Source organism: Callithrix jacchus, chromosome 20, assembly GCF_049354715.1.
Source record: "Callithrix jacchus isolate 240 chromosome 20, calJac240_pri, whole genome shotgun sequence".
Lineage (NCBI taxonomy): Eukaryota > Metazoa > Chordata > Mammalia > Primates > Cebidae > Callithrix > Callithrix jacchus.
The window spans coordinates 26,703,494-26,723,466 of NC_133521.1; the positions used below are offsets into that span (position 1 = coordinate 26,703,494).

At 43.0% G+C, this 19,973-nt stretch overlaps 1 protein-coding gene across 8 annotated transcripts in view; it reads left to right on the plus strand.

Moving 5' to 3' along the window:
* Window positions 1-19,134, plus strand: part of UTP4 (UTP4 small subunit processome component) — a 41,002-nt gene extending 21,868 nt beyond the window's left edge. For 4 of the 8 annotated variants that reach the window (XM_035281816.2, XM_035281817.2, XM_002761105.5 and 1 more), the window contains 11 exons: window positions 3,198-3,369; window positions 3,471-3,562; window positions 5,434-5,530; window positions 6,225-6,289; window positions 7,667-7,789; window positions 8,816-8,972; window positions 11,531-11,637; window positions 13,449-13,544; window positions 15,343-15,528; window positions 17,084-17,194; window positions 18,936-19,134. In XM_035281816.2, coding sequence (XP_035137707.1) covers window positions 3,198-3,369; window positions 3,471-3,562; window positions 5,434-5,530; window positions 6,225-6,289; window positions 7,667-7,789; window positions 8,816-8,972; window positions 11,531-11,637; window positions 13,449-13,544; window positions 15,343-15,528; window positions 17,084-17,194; window positions 18,936-19,052 — 1,323 coding nt within the window. In that variant the 3' untranslated portion in view covers window positions 19,053-19,134. The remainder of the gene's footprint in view (window positions 1-3,197; window positions 3,370-3,470; window positions 3,563-5,433; window positions 5,531-6,224; window positions 6,290-7,666; window positions 7,790-8,815; window positions 8,973-11,530; window positions 11,638-13,448; window positions 13,545-15,342; window positions 15,529-17,083; window positions 17,195-18,935) is intronic. The other 4 variants (XM_035281818.2, XM_078357579.1, XM_008986135.4 and 1 more) reach the window with 2 other exon arrangements.
* The last annotated feature ends 839 nt before the right edge of the window (window positions 19,135-19,973 follow it).

Sequence of the window (19,973 nt, forward strand, 5' to 3'; positions counted from 1 at the left end):
GCCAATCAATGTTTCATTTAAACCTGTGAGTAGGTGTGATGTGGTATTCAAGAATGTATATTTTATGTATTTGAAGTGGAGAGCTCTATAAGTATTTATTAAGTTTACTTGTTCTGGATCTGAGTTCGAGTCTTTGATATCCTTATTAATTTTCTGTCTCATTGAATCTAAGTCTCTATGTATCTGGGTGTTAGGATCATTAGCTCTTGTTGTTGTATTGATCCTTTTACCACTATATCTTTGTTGCTTTAAAATCTATTTTATCCGCTACGAGAATTGCAACTCCTGCTTTTTATGTATTTATTTATTTATTTTTTCTCTCCATTTGGTTGGTAAATCTTTCTCCATTCCTTTGTTTTGAGTCTTTGTGTATCCTTGCATGTGAAACAGGTCTGGATGTAACATGTCGTTGGGTTTTGGCTGTGTCTTTTGATTGGGGGATTTAGTCTATTTAAATTTAGGGTTACTGCCATTTGATGTTAACTGGCTGTTTGATCCATTCGTTGATGAAAATTCTTCTTTATGTTGGTGCTCTTTACTTTTTGGTATATTTTTAGTAAGGCTAATAGTGGTTGTTTCTTTCTGTGTGTAATGCCTCTTTCAGAAGCTCTTGTAAAGCAGGCCTGGTGGTAAAATCTCTGAGTACTTGCTTGTTCATAAAAGATTTTATTTTTCCTTCAGTTGTGAAGCTTAGTTTGGCTGGATATGAAATTCTGGGCTGAAGGTTCTGTTCTTTGAGGATGTTGAATATTGGCCCCCACTCTCTTCTGGCTTGTAGAGTTTCTGCTGAGAGATCTGCTGTAAGTCTGATAGGCTTGCCTTTGTGGGTAACCTGACCTTTCTCTCTGGCTGCCCTTAGTATTTTCTCCTTCGTTTCAACCCTGGTGAATCTAACGATTATGTGCCTTGGGGTTGCTCTTCTTGAGGAATATCTTTGTGGTGTTCTCTGTATTACCTGGGGTTGAATGTTGACCTGCTTTGCTAGTTCAGGAAAATTTTCCTGAATAATATCCTGAAGGGTATTTTCCAGCTTGGATTCATTCTCTCGGTCGCATTCAGGTATACCTATCAAACGTAAATTTGGTCTTTTCACATAGTCCCACATTTCTTGGAGACTTTGCTCATTCCTTTTTATCCTTTTATCTCTAATCTTGTCTTCTTGTTTTCTTGCATTAAGTTGGACTTTGACCTCTGTTATCCTTTCTTCTGCTTGAACAATTTGAGTGTTTAAACCTGTGCATACTTCTCGGAGTTCCTGTATTATATTCTTCAGTTCCATTAATTCACTCATATTCCTCTCTAAGTTGTCTATTCTCAATAGGATTTCGTCAAACCTTTTTTTCAAAGTTTCTAGTTTCTTTACGTTGGGCTACAACGTGTTCTTTTAACTCACAGAAGTTTCTTATTATCCATTCCTCGAAGAGTGACTCTGTCATTGGGATGCGCTGTTCTCCGTCAAGCCTTGTTCCATTGTTGATGTGGAACTGTGATCATCTTTAGAGGGAGAGGCGTTCTGATTTTGAGTATTCTCAGCCTTTTTACGCTGGTTTCTTCCCATCATTGTAAATTTATCCTCCTGCCGCGCCGCGCTGAGGTGGCGTCACAGCCTCTGCGCCGGTCTCAGGGGTCGTGCTGGGTACCCGTGTGGGTCCTCCAAGCCTCGGTCAGAAGGGGAGCCAGCCTTGTTCACTCTGCTCCGAGAGCTGCCGCGCCGAGGTGCCGGCGAAGCCGCTGCGCCAGCCACAAGAGTCGAGCTGGCGACCCGTGTGGTTCCTCCACTGGGGATCTTCTGCTCCGTGAGCGACCAGAATTTGTCTGAAAGTGTGGCGTCCTCTAGTTCTCTGCGCTTTGACTGAGAGCTGCAATCCCGAGCTATTACCGATCGGCCATCGTGTACCGTCTCCCCTCTTTTTTTTTTTTAAGATGGGGTTTCACCATGATGGCCAGGCTGGTCTTGAACTCCTGACCTGAGACGATCCACCCACCTCGATCTCCCAAAGTGCTAGGATTATAGGTGTGAGCCACTTCGCCCGGCCGGAGAATCTCTTGAACCTGAGAAGGCAGAGGTTGCAGTGAGCCAACTCAAAAAACAAAAATTGGTGTGGTTGTATGCACCACCACACCCAGCTGTATTTCTATTTTTAGTAGAGATCGGGTTTCTCCATGTTGGTCAGGCTGGTCTCAAACTCGCCATCTCAGATGATCCGCCTGCCTCAGCCTCCCAAAGTGCTGGGATTACAGGCATGTGCCACCACGCCCAGCCAAATTTTGTATTTTTAGTAGAGACGGGCTTCACCATGTTGGCCAGGCTGGTCTCAAACTCCTGGACTCAAGTGATCCACCCACCTCGTCTTTCTATAGTACTGGGATTACAGGAATAAGCCAGCACGCCTGGCTGATGTTTCTTGTTATTTTTTCTTTTCTTATCTTTTTTTTTTGGAGACAGAGTCTATCTCTGGTGTAATCCCGGCTCACTGCAACCTCGGACTCCCTGGTTCAAGCAATTTTCCTGCCTCGGCCTCCTGAGTAGCTGGGATTACAGGCACACACCACCACGCTCAGCTAATTTTTTTATTTTAGTAGAGACGGTGTTTCACTGTGTTGGACAAGGTTGTCTCGATCTCCTGACTTCATGATCCACCTGCCTTGGCCTCCCAAAGTGCTGGGATTACAGGCGTGAGCCACCGTGCCTGGTGTTTCTTACTAATAAAATAAACATTATTATGAAACAACTGTTCTAGCTCCAAATAAATGATTATCAGTGTTTTTAATGCTTTAACATATTTCTTTAGTGATAATATTTTGATCATGTTAAATATGCCTATTAAAGAATATGGTATGGATTTATTCGTTTAGGTTTTCCCTTTATTTAGAAGGATTTAAATTTCTCAGATAGGTCCTAGTTATTTTATCTCTCTGTTCTATTTTAAGGAGATCTAGGTTGTGTATATGAAATGTTACTGTATTGTTCCTACTGTAGACGTTGTTTTGTCAGTAGGGGGCGCATTGTTACCTGTGTCTGACCTTGCTCCTCTAATGGAATCTTTAGCTTCTGGAGAGAAAAGCCCTTGTAACTTTCCTACTGATTCTGGGCATAGGTTTACCCCTAAGCTGCCCAGACAGAACACCTCAGGGAGTATTTTTCCAGTCAGACCTTGTTTTGGTTACATGTGCCTCCCTCATGATTTAATCCTCAGCAAGAAGACAGTTTTGTGGTGGGCACAGCCGAGGGGACAGTCTTCCATTTTCAGCTGGTCCCTGTGACATCTAACAGCGGTGAGAAGCAGTGGGTTCGGACAAAACCATTCCAGCATCACACTCATGACGTGCGCACTGTGGCCCACAGCCCAACATCGCTGATATCCGGAGGTGGGTTCTCCCAGCAAGACTGCTGCTTTACCCCTCCTGGCTCTGGCTGTTCTCATCAGGATTACTTCTAATTCTGTACACCTTCTCCCCCGCATTCCTAGGCACTGACACCCACTTAGTCATTCGTCCTCTCATGGAGAAGGTGGAGGTAAAGAATTATGATGCTGCTCTCCGAAAAATCACCTTTCCCCATGTAAGTTTCTATTCCCAGCCCCTGCCAACCCCTCATCTCCCCATCTCTGTGTCCCACAGGGCTCTGAACACAGCTCACACTTGGCAAATTTGTAGGACTTTTTTTTCCCCCAGACAGAGTTTCACTCCCCAGGCTGGAGTGCAGTGGGTCAATCTTGGCTCACCACAACCTCCACCTCCCAGGTTCAAGTGATTCTTCTGCCTCAGCTTCCTGCATGCACCACTACACCCAGCTAATTTTGTATTTTTTGGTAGAGATGGGGTTTCTCCATGTTGGTTGGGTTGGTCTTGAACTCCCAACCTCAGGTGATCTGCCCGCCTCAGCCTCCCAAAGTGCTGAGATTACAGGTGTGAGCCACTGCACCTGTCCCTACAGTAGCTTCTTAATCATGTCCTTTTATTTCCATTTGGGTCATTCTAGCCTATTCACTGATCCTATTTTATTTCTCTTGTTTTTGTTTTTGAGATAAGGTCTTGCTCTATCACCCAGACTGGATTGCAGTGGCGTGATCTTGCCTCACTGTAACCTTTGCTTCCTGAGCTTAAACAGTTCTCTCATCTCAGCCTCCTGAGTCACTGGAACCACAGGTGTGCGCCATCACACTCAGCTACTTGTTTTTTTGTTTGTTTTTGTTTTTTTTTTGAGATGGAGTTTCGCTCTTGTTACCCAGGCTGGAGTGCAGTGGCGCGATCTCGGCTCACCACAATCTCCGCCACCTGGGTTCAGGCAATTCTCCTGCCTCAGCCTCCTGAGTAGCTGGGATTACAGGCGCGCGCCACCGTGCCCAGCTAATTTTTTGTATTTTTAGTAGAGACGGGGTTTTACCATGTTGACCAGGATGGTCTCGATCTCTTGACCTCATGATCCGCCCGCGTCAGCCTCCCAAAGTGCTGGGATTACAGGCTTGAGCCATCGCGCCTGGCCTTTTTTTTTTTTTTTTGAGATGGCGTTTTCGCTCTTGTTGCCCAGGCTGGAGTGTAGTGGTGTGATCTCAACTCATTACAACCTCTGCCTCCCAGGTTCAAGCGTTTCTCTTGCCTCAGCCTCCCAGCTAATTTTTTTTTTTTTAATTTTTTTTAATGGAGATAATATCTCACTGTCTTGTCCAGGCTGGTCTCAAAATTGTCTCAAACTCCTGGTCTCAAGCAATCCTCCCACCTCGGCCCCCAAGTGCTGGGATTACAGGCATGAGCCATTGCTTCAGGCCCACTGATCTGTTTCAACGCAACTTTGTTCATCACTCCATGCTTCAAAGCCTCCTGTTATCCCTGTTGGCTTCAGTGTAAAGACAGATTCCTTAATGTGGCTTATAGAACCCATTTCCCTCCGGGCCTGGCCCTTCAGCTTCCTGTCTAACCTCTCCTCACACTTGTAGCGCCCTTACCCAGGCTAGCCATTCTCAAAGTGTTTTTGTTCCCTTGAATACTCTTTTTACCTTTGAGCTATGTCATATGCCATCAACCTCCTCAGAACATTCTGCCCCCTGCCTCCTTCGCCTGACTGGTCTTTCCCAGTGAACCTCATCTGGGCTTCTGTATTTGCCACCACTCAGCTAGATTAGATGTCTCCTTATTTTTCAGTACATACTGTGTTTAGCCATGTTAGAAATTCTTTGCACCCTGAAGTATAATGGCTGATGTAGTTCTGTTCACCCCTTTAGAAGCATCTTAAGAGCAGTAGCTAAGTTTTAATTCTTCATTGCATTCATAGATCCCGGGGCAGTGCCTGGCATATGGGAGTAGTTAGGAAATGTTTGTCAAGGAAGTGGATTTCAGCAGTAAAACACGTGCTAAGGTGGTGCTGCTGTAATCTGCTACTGAGACAGTAGATGATCCTGACTTATTTTTTAACTTTTTGATTCTTGGATATAGCGACGTCTCATTTCCTGTTCTAGAAAGAGGCAGCTTCTTCTCTTCCAGTTTGCTCATCACTTGGAACTTTGGCGACTGGGATCCACAGTTGCAACAGGTAAAATGGGAGCAAGTTTTTTTTTCAATAAGAAAACCGGAGAGAGAAGCCAGAAATCAGAATTGCAGTTGGAATTCTGCTTATAGAAAAACTGAAGTAGATTTTTGTGTCCATTTTAACTAATGGTTTTCCCACCCATTAGATAAAGCAAATAATACTCTGAAATTAGAATCTTTAGCAGGGTATTGAATCATCTCTTAAAAGTTTATGGCTCTTCGTGGTGTGCTGCAGGGTGTAGTCAAGGTAAGGATTGAAGAATCGTTATTTGCCCTAGCTTGACTGAGAAGAAAACAGGCTGTTGAAAAATAACAAGATTTAATGATGGGTAGTAATGATCCTGTATGAAAAAGAAGGTCACACGAATCTTATCAGAGTGACAGCCTAGTGGCTTTTTTCTGTGACCTATTAAGGAAATGTTAGTCCTCTCGTTTTCAGTGGATTAAAATTGAGGCCACGCATACTCCACCTACATGCCAGGCTATGGAGTAGAGCTTCAGGGAGTTAGTGATGTGTTAGAGGCTAGAAGCAAAGGAAGTACTCTTCATATACCCTCATAATGTGAGCTTAGTAAGCTTGCATTTTTCTGATTTCCCACTGATAGAGATTCCATTATTCCAAGGAGTGACTTTTTAGAAGAAAAAATGTAAATACTCTTTTTTCCTAAGAAAAATCTCAGGGAAGTTTCTTGTTTCAGGCAAGAATGGGGATACTCTTCCACTCTCTAAAAATGCAGATCATTTACTATATCTCAAGACAAAGGTAAGGAAGTTTGTTTAGGCTCTGAAATCTAGAATGTTTTTCCCATTCTGAATTTTGAGGTTGGTTAGTTCATATCATAAATTGTATAAATTCTGAAATTATTTTAATGAAAGACTGTGTCACCAGGACTGGGTTTCCTGTGGTTATAATTAGACATTGAGAATGTATTAAATGAATGTATACAGGAAATAGGTTTCTCTCCTTTTGATATTATTATGAAAATAATGTTTTGATGGAGTTTTTTTTACTCTTGTTGCCCAGGCTGGAGTGCAATGGCATGATCTCGGCTCACTGCAACCTACATCTCCCAAGTTCAAGTGATTCTCCTGCCTCAGCCTCCCAAATAGCTAGAATTACAGGCATGCACCACCGTGCCCGGCTAATTTTTTTGTATTTTTAGTAGAGGCAGGGTTTCTCCATATTGGTCAGGCTGGTCTCGAACTCCCAAACTCAGATGATCTGCCCACCTCAGCCTCCCAAAGTGCTGGGATTACAGGCATGAGCCACCTTGCTCAATCATGTGCATATTTTAAAAAATTCAAATAGTACAAAAGGTTATACAATGGGGGAAAAAACCTTTTTGTTTTGTGAATTTTTAAAAATTACATGAATGTTACATTCAGCTTTATTCTCCAGATTCTTTTTTGTTTGTTTGGTTGGTTGGTTGTTGATTCTTTGTTTGTTAGCTTACTTTTTTGAGACAGGGTCTCATCGTGTATCCGGGCTGGATAGCAGTGGTTCCGTCACAGCTCACTGCAGCCTCAACCTCCTGGGCTCAGGCTATCCTCCCACCTTGGCCTCCCACCTTATGGGACTAAAGATGTGCAATACCATGCCCAACTAATTTTTTGTAGTTTTTGTAGAGACAGGATTTCACCATGTTTGTCCAAACAGGTCTTGAACTCCTGGGCTCAAGTAATCCTCCACCTCAGCCTCCCCAGAGTGCTGGGATTACAGGCACAACCCACCGTATCTGGCCTCCTGAATGTTTTTCGTTTACTATTTCTTAGAAGTCTTTAAAGCAGAATGTCATAGATAAAACAGAAAATAAGTACTCCAAACCACCTATCCTCCCAAGCTTCCCTTCAGTAAATTCCTCCCTGCTCAGGTTTCTGAAGTTGGGGTTTAGTATGAGGCCATTTGTGAAGTATTCAAAGATAAGAATAAACCTTCATTCTTGGATTTGGAAATCAGAGCCATACCTTTTAGGTGCTCTGCCTCTGAAATAATCATAGTAACACAGACCGCGTGAGGATCGAGATCATGTGTGGGTATCTGGACGTGTCCAGAGTGGCAAGAGCTTGAGGTGTTGTGTCCCAGTGCACCTTGTTATGTGAAGTTTAATTGCACATTCATCTTGATTCCTGATATTGCCAGGGCCCTGAGAACATTATCTGCAGCTGTATCTCCCCATGTGGAAGTTGGATAGCCTATTCTACAGCTTCTCGGTTTTTTCTCTATCGACTGAATTATGAACATGACAACTTAAGCCTCAAAAGGGTAAGTGATGGCCCAGTGTCTGGTCACATAAGAGGAAACTTCCTAAATGTGTTATTTTTGTATGAAGTGAAAATCAACTGAATGTGAATCCTTGCTCAGTTAAAAGTTATTTGGAGAGGGCTATTACAAACTGATGTTTTATTTCCTTTTTTTTTTTTTTTTTTTTTTTTGAGGCAGAGTTTTGCTCTTGTTGCCCAGGCTGGAGTGCAATGGCTCGCGGTCTTGGCTCACTGTAACCTCCACCTCCTGGGCTCAAGCAATCCTGTGCTTCATCCTCCCGAGTAGTCTAATTTTTGTATTTTTAGTGGGGAACAGGGTTTTACCATCTTGGCCAGGCTGGTCTCAAACTCCTGACCTTGGGTAATTCAGCCACCTTGGCCTCCCAAAGTGCTGGCATTACAGGCATGAGCCACCATGCTCAGCATTTTTTTTTTTTATACAGAGTTTTGCTCTTGTCACCTAGGCTGGAGTGCAATGGTGCAATCTTGGCTCACTGCAACCTTCCCCTCCCAGGTTCAAGCAATTCTCCTGCCTCAGCCTCCTGGATAGCTGGAATTACAGGTGCCCACCACCATGTCAGCTAATTTTTGTATTTTTAGTAGAGACAGTTTAGTACATTGGCCAGGCTGGTTTCAAACTCCTGACCTCAGGTAATCCACCTGCCTTGGCCTCTCAAAGTGCTGGGATTACAGGTGTGAGACACTGCACCCGGCCTGCACCCAGCCTTTATTTCCGTTTTGATTTATGTTCTTAGAGGGGTGGTGGAATGCCCTCTAAAGTTAAGGCTTTTCTGTTTAGTGGTTTCATGTGTGACTTAGTTATTTCTTTGATAGGGAAGTGAGTATTTACTAAAGAGAAGGAAATGGGATGTATAGGTTACTGAGAGAAACCAGTGTTCTGTGTCCTGAGTCAGTTGTCTTACTTGAGACAGGAAGCATTAAAGTAACTTAAGCATGGCTGTGATGGTTTCTGATGGGCTGTAGGTCTCCCTTCTCTCACTGGCTTTTATTATTGGTTCACCCAAAGGTTTCCAAAATGCCAGCATTCCTTCGCTCTGCCCTTCAGATTTTGTTTTCTGAGGATTCAACAAAGCTCTTTGTAGCATCAAATCAAGGAGCTCTGCATATCTTTCAGCTGTCAGGAGGAAGCTTCAAGCACCTGCACGCTTTCCAGCCTCAGTCAGGTGGGAATCTGGTAACTGGCCATGGGGAGACTTGTGTCTAAGATGTAACTTTTTTCCTTTTAAGCCTCCATGTTGGGAGTTCCCTTGTGTTCCTCCTACCCTGCAGATCCACTCACTCACATGTTTGCAGTTTCAAGTAGGAGGAGATAGCTGGCAGATGAAGACTCTCGATGAGGTCTGCAATGTTCTTCACACCTACTCTTTTCTCACTGGGTTTTTGATTCCTTATTTGGGGCCAGAGAAGTTTCATCATCCTTCTTAGTTTGTTAACAGAGCAAGAAGAAAGTTAAAATTATTTTAATCCTGACAATAGCTACCATTAATATTTTGGTGTTTTCTAAAATATTATTTGTATGTAAGTATTTTGTGGGCATGTTGCCTTTTTTGGTGGTTTATAAAAAGGTACAATCCATAGATCACTGCCACCTCAACCTCCTGGGCTTAAGTGATCCTCCCATCTCAGCATCTGTGTAGCTGGGACTACAGATGCACACCACTGTGCCTGCCTAATTTAAAAAATTTTTTTGTAGATATGGGAGCTCATTATGTTGCCCAGGTTGGTTTTGAACTCCAGGACTCAAGTGATCCTCCCATCCTGGCCTCCTAGCTGAGATGATAGGCATGAGGCATTGTGCCTGGCCCAAAAGTATCCTTATACATACAGTTTAATTACCTGCATTTAATGTTCCTGACCATTTTTCGACTTTCCTTGAGAATATGAGTATTATTAACGTGAGTGTGTCTATGTAGCTAGCTATGGCTAACTGTTAAGGACTTAGACTCAGCTTCCAGCTTAAGCTGCTAGTTGTTTGGCATGGGCCTTTCCCCTCTCCCTTGTCCTGGATTTTAGCTGCTTCACTGTCATTTCACTCTATCACCCTGTCTTTTTTGAGACAGGGTCTTGCTCTTTTGCCAAGGCTGAAGTGCAGTGGTGTAATTATGGCTCACTGCAGCCTCAGCCTCCCCAGGCTCAGGTGATCCTTCCACCTCAGCCTTCCAAGTACACAGGATTGTGCCACCACACCCAGATGAGTTTTGTATTTTTGTAGAGATAGGGTTTCACCATGTTGCCCAGCCTGGTCTTGAACTCCTGGGCTCAAGCAGTCCTCCTGCCACGGCCTCCCAAAGTGCTGGGATTACAGGTGTGAGCCACCATGCCTAGTGAAAGTCAACTCTTTTAACCTCAAGTCTCACTGTTCATAAGCTGATCCCGAAGTCTACAGAAGAAACCCACAAGTTAGGGGTCAGATAAATCAAACTATTTATTATCTATATATGTTTTTATTACAAAACTTAGACTATTTATCTTGCATCTAGTACTCCTTAAGATTCAGCTCTGCATTATGTATATGACTTTATTTTTTTCGCTTCTCTCATCTCACTTCCCCTTGTAGTCAAGCTGGTTTCTTCACAGCCCTCAAACCTGCATATTCTAGTCCTCATCACTTAGCTTGCACCATTCCCCATCCTTTTCTCCCCATCCCCACCCATCCTTTGGCAGCTGCGTTATGCTTGTTATAAAGCCATTTTGTCATTTGGGGGCGTTACATGCAGCACGCATTTTGGCATAGAGCATCACTGTCCAATTTTTATCCCACACTAGTCGTCATGTTGCCAGATTGGTTTAAAGTCTCTAGATGACAAAGATGGCTCAGACATGCCCATCCTCCCTTAATGCGAAATATACAGCAGGCACCCAATAAATTAGATAGGCATTAAGTCTATTGAACTTGATGTTTGTAATTTTGTTGTTGTTGTGTTTTTGTTTTTTTTGGGGGGGGGTTGTTTGAGATAGAGTCTCACTCTGTCACGCAGGCTGGAGTGCAGTGGTGCGATCTCAGTTCACTGCAACCTCTGCCTCTCAGGTTCAAGTGATTCTTCTGCCTCCGCCTCCCTAATAGCTGGAACTATAGGGATGTGCCACCACGCCCGGCTAATTTTTTGTATTTTTAGTCAAGACAGGTTTCACTGTGTTACCCATGATGGTCTCGATCTCCTGACCTTGTGATTCACCCGCCTTGGCCTCCCAGAGTGCTGGGATCACAGGCATGAGCCACTGCGCCTGGCCTAATTTTGTTATTTTTTGTAGAGACAAGGTTTCACCATATTGGTCTCAATCTCCTGAACTCAGGTGATCCACCAACCTTCACCTCCCAAAGTGCTGGGATTACAGGTGTGAGCCACCGTGCCCAAGCCTGTCCATAACTTTGATTTAAAAAAAAAAAACATTAGGTAGGAAAGGAGTTTGAAACAATTAGTATATATTTTAGTGGCAGATGCTGCCATGATTCTCTATTCCCATAGTAAGCAGTGTCTTAGGCCTGAGCAAGTAATAACTTCTGTTTTATCTCTCTGGATCTTTACATGAGGGATGGCTCAATAATTAGATGGAAAAAGTAGAAACATAAACATCTAGAACTAATTTGCACAGTGATCAAAAAGTTATCCTGGCAGTGATTTAAAACTCTGAGAGTCTCCTTGGCTTTTGTCATCATATCCGGGGCAGGGCTGACTGTGGACACTGTGAATTCAGAGATCTAACTCTTCTGTCTTCACAGGGACAGTGGAGGCCATGTGTCTTTTGGCAGTCAGTGCAGATGGGAATTGGCTGGCTGCATCAGGTACCAGTGCTGGAGTCCATGTCTACAATGTAAAACAGCTAAAGGTGAGCATAGGGTTTCACGGCAGCAGTTTGAATCATTGTACAGGAGGCAGTTCACCCTGCAGTTAAAAGATTCAAGGCAGATAGATTGGCATGACCTGGAAATTTATTAGACTTTTTTCTTTTTAATGAAGAATTTTTTCCAGGTTTGGAATCCTGTTTTATTTTTATGGAACCCAGAAGCCGTCCTCTGTAACATTAAAATCCGCTATTGGCCCCGTGAAACCATTCATACATGGAAATTTGAAATTAGTGATTTGTGGGTGATGAAAACACATTCAGGTTCTTTCTATATTTTGGGGAGGAAAATGCTGTGTACACAGACAAATAGTTGCAGATAATAAGAGTTCTTTTCATGGCTTGCCTTGTAATCTCAAGGTAAACACTATCAAAACTTCAAAAAAGGAATACTGGGAAAACATTTTTCACTAATCAGTAACGATGCTGTCAGTCATAAATTGAGCCATTAGTATTCCAAGTCCTCATCTGCATCATAAACTCAGATTTGAACTACCCAAAACTTGGAATAAGCATTAAAAGTTTATAGGATAATGTCAAACTGCAACACTCAATGGGTTTGCCTGTTACTTGCGTAGTGTAACCTTTGTTGCATTGTAGTTGGAGCATGTACTGAGCACTTGTCTTTGAGTCTTGCCTAGCATTTAAAGAGTGTGTATAGCATGCACATGCTTTGTAATTGTACATAAAAATCCGTGCCTAGATGTTAATTTCTTTAAAACATAGCATACAGCTTTAGACTCCCTGTTCAATAAGCAATATGTATAGAAGAATTTACTCTGAGGGAAAGGCTTTTACTCTCAGTTCTTCACAAATGCTGTTCATTTTGTAAGTGGTTAACTATGCTTTTTATTTTTTTGAGACAGGGTTTCACTCTGTCACCCAGACTGAGCACAGTGGCGCAATCACAGCTCACTGCATCCTTGACCTCTGGGCTTAAGCAGTCCTCCCACCTCCACCTCCCGAGTAGCTGGGACTGCGGGCCAGCCCCACCACACCTAGCTAATCTTTTTTTTTTTTTTTTCCTTAAGTCCCACTTCATGATTTTGTGTTTTAAGAGATAGGATTTTCCTATGTTGCCCAGGTTGGTCTTGAACTCCTGTACTCAAGCATTCCTTCCACCCTGGCCCTTCCAAAGTGCTGTAGTTATAGGTGTGAGCAACCGTGCCCAACCAATAGGCATTTATTTATTTATTTTTGAGGCTGAGTCTTGCATTGTTGCCCAGGCTGGAGAGCAGTTTTCATAGAGACAGGGTTTCTCCATGAGCTACTGTACTTGGCTGGCGAATAGGCATTTTTAAAGAAAATGAGGCCGAGCATGGTGGCTCATGCCTGTAATCCCAGCACTTGGGGAGGCCAAGACTGGCAGATCACCTGAGGTCAGGAGTTCGATACCAGCTTGCCCAACATGACGAAACCCTATCTCTACTAAAAATATAAAAAATTAGCCAGGGGTGGTGGCGAGCTTCTGCAATCCCAGCTACTCGGGAGGCTGAGGGAAGAGAATCACTTGAATCCAGGAGGAGAATCGCTTGAGCCTGGGAGGTGGAGGTTGCAGTGAGCTGAGATCATACCACTGCGCTCCAGCCTGGATGATAAGAGTGAAACTCTGTCTCCAAAAGAAAAAGAGAAAAGAAATTAAAGTTCATTGGTTGGGGAAATGCCTGAAATTTTGGGGGAACTTTCATAGAACCCTTTTGAGTTCCAAGGAGCACTACTTAAACTCCTGACCTAGACAACTCAGTCTTTGCTGAGGAAAAGTGTCACTTAGAGTTGTGTGTGTTATTTGTTCCCAGCTTCACTGCACGGTGCCTGCTTACAATTTTCCGGTGACTGCTATGGCCGTTGCCCCCAATACCAACAACCTTGTCATCGCTTATTCTGACCAGCAGGTAAGGGAGATTCCAATGCTTTCTAATCCCTTCCTTCTGGATAGTAACCTGGAAGCTGGGATATTGGGCAGTTGAGGGGAGCTTTTCTTTGAAGGTGCTGGAGGAGAAAGGTAGTTTTCTCCTGTGTGAAGTAAAGCTTCCTTGCCTGTCTGGGTTCATCATAGGCCAGCATTATCCATTGGTTTGATGGGATGCAGTTTAAATGGAGAAGTACTAAGATTCAAGAGTGAAGAATCGTAAGAGAGGGGAGGAATTTTGAAGAACTCATTTTCCTGATTATGCTAGAGCAGAGATGACATGGGCTTGGGTGTTAAACTCGATATGGAATGGTATAAAATTTTGAGAGTTGAAAGTGACTAAAAGATTGTATTATTCACCTTTACCCTTGCAGATGAGGAAATCAAGCCCTAGTAAGATAAGTACCTAATCTCAGCCAAAGTTAGAACCAAATCTGCCTTTTTCCTTACCAATTTGTAAGGAGATTGTAATTATAAAGAGATTTTTTTCCTCTGGGGTTTTTTTTCTTTGTTTGTTTGTTTTTGGTATTTTTGGTAGAGATGGGGTTATGCCATGTTGGGCCAGCCTGGTCTCAAACTCCTGACCTCAGGTGATCCACCCGCTCGGCCTCCCAAAGTGCTGGGATTATAGGCATGAGCCACTGCTCCCAGCCTATAAAGATATCTTTAAAAAAAAAAACAAAAACCTTGACTGTAGAACACATTAGGAAGTTATCAATTATTCTATGTCTTTATCTGTAAAATTGGAGATTATATCTACCTCACTGAGATTAAATGTAATTTTGGAAGCACATTTAAGTAGACTGCTAGGCAAACGATGCTTACTGTTTTGATGGTCAGTTTTTACACTAACACATACACACTGTCCAAAAAGTGAAATCTTTGTTTTATAGACTTGAGTCTTGATCAAAGACTGAAAGAGTAGTGAAGCCACATCTTTGCCTTTGTCACACATAATGATAATGTTTACTCCAATACCTTTTACTGGCATTTGGTCCCTTAAGTGCTTCTAAAAGTAAAACTGATGGGAAATTTTTTATATCCATTAGATTAGCAAAGATCAAAGAGTTGATAATACTCAGTGTTGTGAGGGTATAGGAAAATAGTACTCTCACACGTTGTGTAAATTATCCTAACCCTTTTGGAGGACATTTTGGCAATACCTTAAAAATTTTAAAGTCCACTAATCTTTGACTTAGAAATTTCATTTCCAAGAGTTTTATATATATATATATATATATATATATATTTTTTTTTTTTTTCAGCTATGCAAAAAAGACTTCTATACAGAGACCAGTTCATTGCAGCTTTGTTTATAGTAGACAAAGATATGAAACAAGATAATGTCCATTAAGTAGAGTGGATAAGTAAATCATGATGCATAAAATGAGTGGACTACTGTATGTTTCGGAATGGGCATGACTGATGTGTATGTGTATATTGATGTGGGTCAGTCTCCATGATATAATACTAAGCAAGAAGAAGCAAGATACAGAACACTACATATTATATGCATAAAATAGCTCTGAAAAGATGTAAACATGAAATTGAGGGTTGCTCTTGTCTTAGAAAAGAGGAATGTCAAGATTGCAGGATGACTTTTATTGTTCTATAATTTCCCTTCTAAAATTTTTCATTAAAAAAAGTGGTGGGAGAGCATAGACTGAATAAACTGAATACAGTTGAAGGTTTGTATAGATACTTTCTGGTTAGGAAGGAGAATTCCCTTCTGGTCTTCCTGGGTACCAGCCTGCATTCCTCTGTGTCATGTCCTTTCTCAGGTATTTGAGTACAGCATCCCAGACAAACACTATACAGACTGGAGCCGGACTGTCCAGAAGCACGGCTTTCACCACCTTTGGCTCCAAAGGGATACTCCTATCACACATATCAGTTTTCATCCAAAGAGACCGATGCACATTCTTCTCCATGATGCCTACATGTTCTGCATCATTGACAAGTCATTGGTGAGTTCTTCACTGCTACCTCACCAAATCTTCTTCTGAAACTTCACGTTCTAAAAGCAACAAGTACAATAAAATAGAGGAAGGACAATCAGAATAAAGGTAGCTAGTAAATCAGAATAAAGGTAGCTAGTACATTCCTTGGAGAAGAGGGGGTTTTGTTTTACAGACTCCCTGATTTGTGTTCCCACAGTTCTTCAGGAGGATCTCAGGGAAGGGGCTGGCCTTTGTGTACTGGCTTTTGCTGATTTGACTATTTCTCTGCTTTGCCAATGAGCATGTACATCTTACATACAAAAGTGATTAGGTCAATATTCAGAAGGTAACCTTCATCAGGAAGTTTCATTGATTTGGCTGATTCTCTTTGGACTTTGAACCCTGGGGTATCTGAATAACATGGTTTCTAAAGGAGGTAACAGGCTGAGGTTTTGACCTCTATGCCCCTTGGCTGAAGATGCTGAAATACTGTCTGCAGGCTTGAAGAACTGGTCTTAACATCTCCAAAAAACCCAGCTAGGAAAAATCTTCATGGCTGTGACATAGATGGGATAGGAGCATTTTCTTCAGTTTTAGATTCCAGCCTCTCTTTGCCAGCTGCTGTTTTGATTCACCCTGAATTTATATGTCTTTTCTGGGCATGTGCTTTGTTTCCTAGGAGCATTGTGGCCATGTCTGTCCTGCACTTTGGGCTTAGATTACAACCGTCACATGGTGTTTTGGTGTGTCTGTGAAGGTGGGGGTGGAAGGAACATGGGGGAAAGCAGCAGATGGCTCTAAAGGAGGTGTGCACAGGGATGTGTCATTGGAATCATCTCGTGGGCCCTGCGACCTCTGGGTGTGGGAAGCAGAGCTGGCTGACAAGTGCCTTGTGCAAGATGAGTGATACAGGAAGGGGCCCCTCCCACTCTCTTGTGTCTTTGTAACTGAGCTCAGATCATTTTCCTCCCAAGCATTGGTTTTAAGTTCAATGCTTCCTTATACTGGGCATAACTATTTCCCAAGGAAGTCAGAGACAAAATATCATTTGTTTGGCCAGAGGCCACCTCGAGGTGTCAGTGACATCAGCAGGGGTGGTTTGTGTTGAGATTTCGCCTGGGGAGAACTTCAGTCATTTGTCCAGTCTGTGATCTGGTTAGGGGAGAGTCTAGAAAGCACACAGCCTGCGTGGGCTGAGCTCCTGCACTTGCCAGTTTGTTCCTTTCTGACAAAGTGTTACTGATGAGACAGGCCAGAAGCCCCAGTAGGGCCCTTTGATCTTGCTGCATGGAGTAACAAGCTCTCTTTGCCTCATATTCCCACCCTCTGCGTTGCTGCTGTAAGAGTATCTTCATCTTTCTCCCTCTCTCTCCTTTTCTTCTCTCCCCCCACTGCCCCCAGTTTTTCTGAATAGCGGTATAATGAGTACAGTTGTTTCCCTGAATTAACGAATGTCAGGGTGGTACTCAATATATATGATAGATAGAAGACGATGTTGGGCTGAAAATGCAGTACAGTCCTTTGGTCTTAAGAAGCACAATAAAAGTCACAATTTAAACGATATATCTCTTTGTCTTTTTAGCCCCTTCCAAATGACAAAACCTTATTCTACAATCCGTTTCCTCCCACGAATGAATCAGATGTCGTCCAGAGGCGCACAGCTCATGCTTTTAAAATTTCTAAGATATATAAGGTAAAACATTTCATGGTGTTATCCTGGATAGTTGGTTCCTTTATGATATCGAAATGTCATAAACTCCCCAAAGGGAAGATAAGAGCACCTTCATTTTCCATGCAGAGAACCTGGTTTGTGGGAGACAAGTGACCTTTCTGAGGCTGCCTATCCCTTGTATATGTTTTATTGTTCTTGCCTTAGTAGGTTAGAGGCAGGCACATCATAACCAAAATGAAATGCATGGTTAGTGAGAAATGTTGGCGCTGAGGTAGCGTTTTTGTTGGCGTGAAAGTTGGCTTTAAATTTTACTTGTTGGAGTGCTCCATAGGATAGATATGAAGCAGTCTGGGCTTGGTATCTCACACCTGTAATCCTAGCACTTTGGAGGCCAAGGCAGGTGGATCTCCTTAGCTCAGAAGTTCAAGACCAGCCTTGGCACGGCACCATGGCAAAACCTCATCACTGTTTACAAAAAAGAAAAGAAAAGGTGAGGCAGGTGGATCATGAGGTCAGGAGTTCAAGACCAGCCTGGCCAAGATGGTGAAACCCATCTCTACTAAAAATACAAAAAATTAGCCAGATGTGGTGGCCTGTGCCTATAATCCTAGCTACTCGGGAGGCTGAGGGAGAGAATTGCTTAAACCCAGGAGGCAGAGGTTGCAGTGAGTGGAGACCATGCCACTGTACTCCAGCCTAGGTGACAGAGCAAAAGAAAAAAAATAAAATAAGAGAGGTGTGTAAATTATTCAGATGTGATAGCTTCCTGATGCATTTGTAACTTTCCAGTTGTCAGTTGCCTTAGGCTGGGTATGGTGATTTACAGCTGTAGTCCCAGCACTTTAGGAGGCTGAGACTGGAGTTCAAGACCGGTCTAGGCAACATAGTGTGACCCAGTCTCTACAAAAAAAAGCCCAAAATTAGCTAGCCTGTGCTACTCAAGAGGCTGAGATGAGATGAGATGATGGCTTGAACTCAGGAGTTCAAGACTGCAGTATGATTGTACCACTGTACTCAGCCTGGTGGAAATCAAGATTCTATCTTTAAAAAAAAAAGAATTGCCAGTCACGGTGGCTCACACCTGTAATTCCAGCACTTTGGGAGACCGAGGCAGGCAGATCACCTTAGGTCGGGAGTTCAAGACCAGCCTGACCAACATGGAGAAAACCCATCTCTACTAAAAATACAAAATTAGCTGGGTGTGGTGGCACATGCCTGTAATCCCAGCTACTTGGGAGGCTGAAACAGGAGAATCACTTGAACCCAGGAGGCAGAGCTTGCAGTGAGCCAAGATTGTGCCATTGCACTCCAGCTGCTTAAAATTGTATCTGAGATACAAAGGAATTGTAGATTTTCTGTCCAGAGAAACGTAAAAAATCCTGCTGAGACCTTTTATGAGTGAACCCAATCTTGAGCAGGTTGCAGCGATGCATACCTACCTATTGTCCCAGCTACTTAGGAGACTGAGGCAGGATGACTGCCCAGGAGTTCAGGGCTTCAGTGCACACTGATCATGTCTGTGAATGAATGCTCTCCAGCCTGGATAACATAGTAAGACCCCCCATCTCTAAAAAATAAAATAAACTTTCATGCATTCCAACTATTTTGAGTCCTACAGCAGGAAAAACTGTCAAGAGATTAAATCATTTGAGCCTGGAACTAGACTAACCTTTTAATTTAGACAGAGTTTAACTATAGTTAGTTTGTTCAAGACTGGCCCCGGATCATAAGTCCTGATAGAATCATTATCATCCCTCTGCAGCCTCTACTCTTCATGGATCTTTTGGATGAAAGAACACTCGTGGCAGTAGAACGGCCTCTAGATGACATCATTGCTCAGCTCCCACCACCCATCAAAAAGAAGAAATTTGGAACCTAAACAGGGCACTGTCTGTGTCCTTCCTTGAACTGTCTACCCTGTTGCTTTTCACAAATCGATAATAAAACAAAGTTATTCTTGAGGACTAGTCATTACAAATGTTTTCTTCCAGAATAATGGATAGTCATTTCCCTTCATTGAATGAAAGTGAATGGAAACTCCAAACGAGGTGTCTGTATTTGGGAGAATGTGGTGAGTAGCTACAAACTCAGCTAGTGTTGATAGGATCCTGCTCATTCCGTAGGCCGCAGTATCAGAAGATACTTGGGCTCTGTTCTCTATTACATGTCTAAGGCCTCAGAGGGCCAATGGCCTTCACTGCCTGCCAGCCGCCAGCCTATGCAGCAGCGCAGAAATCTGCCCAGGATGGCTCTGGAGGGCAGGGGACTATAATTACTTACTCAGCATAGCCTGACCACTAATAACCATAATCAGCCTTAGTGTTCAGGGAAGAATTTCAACTATAGCATTATAAGAGAGTGCTCCATCTAAAAATTAGATGCCTTTGACCTTTGGCAGTCAGTGGTTAATTTTATGTAAAAGGCAAAAAAGCTTGGGTTATCAGTCACATTCACCGTCTTTTTATCTGTTATAGGCTGGTTTCAAAAGGTATAGAAGGGCCAGACATGGTGGCTCATGCCTGTAATCCCAGCACTTTGGGAGGCTGGGGTGGGTGGGAGCATCACTTGAGTCCAGAGACCAACCTGGGCAACATAGGGAGACCCTATTTCTAAAAAAAGATATAGAAACTGGGCACACATTAGTAGTCCCAACTACCTGGGAGGCTTACTGGAGCCCAGGAGTTTGAGACTATAGTGTCCTGTGATCACACCCGCAGATAGCCACTGCACTTCAGCCTGGGCAACATAGTGAGACCCTCTCTCTTTTTTTTTTTTTTTTTGAGACGGAGTTTCACTCTTG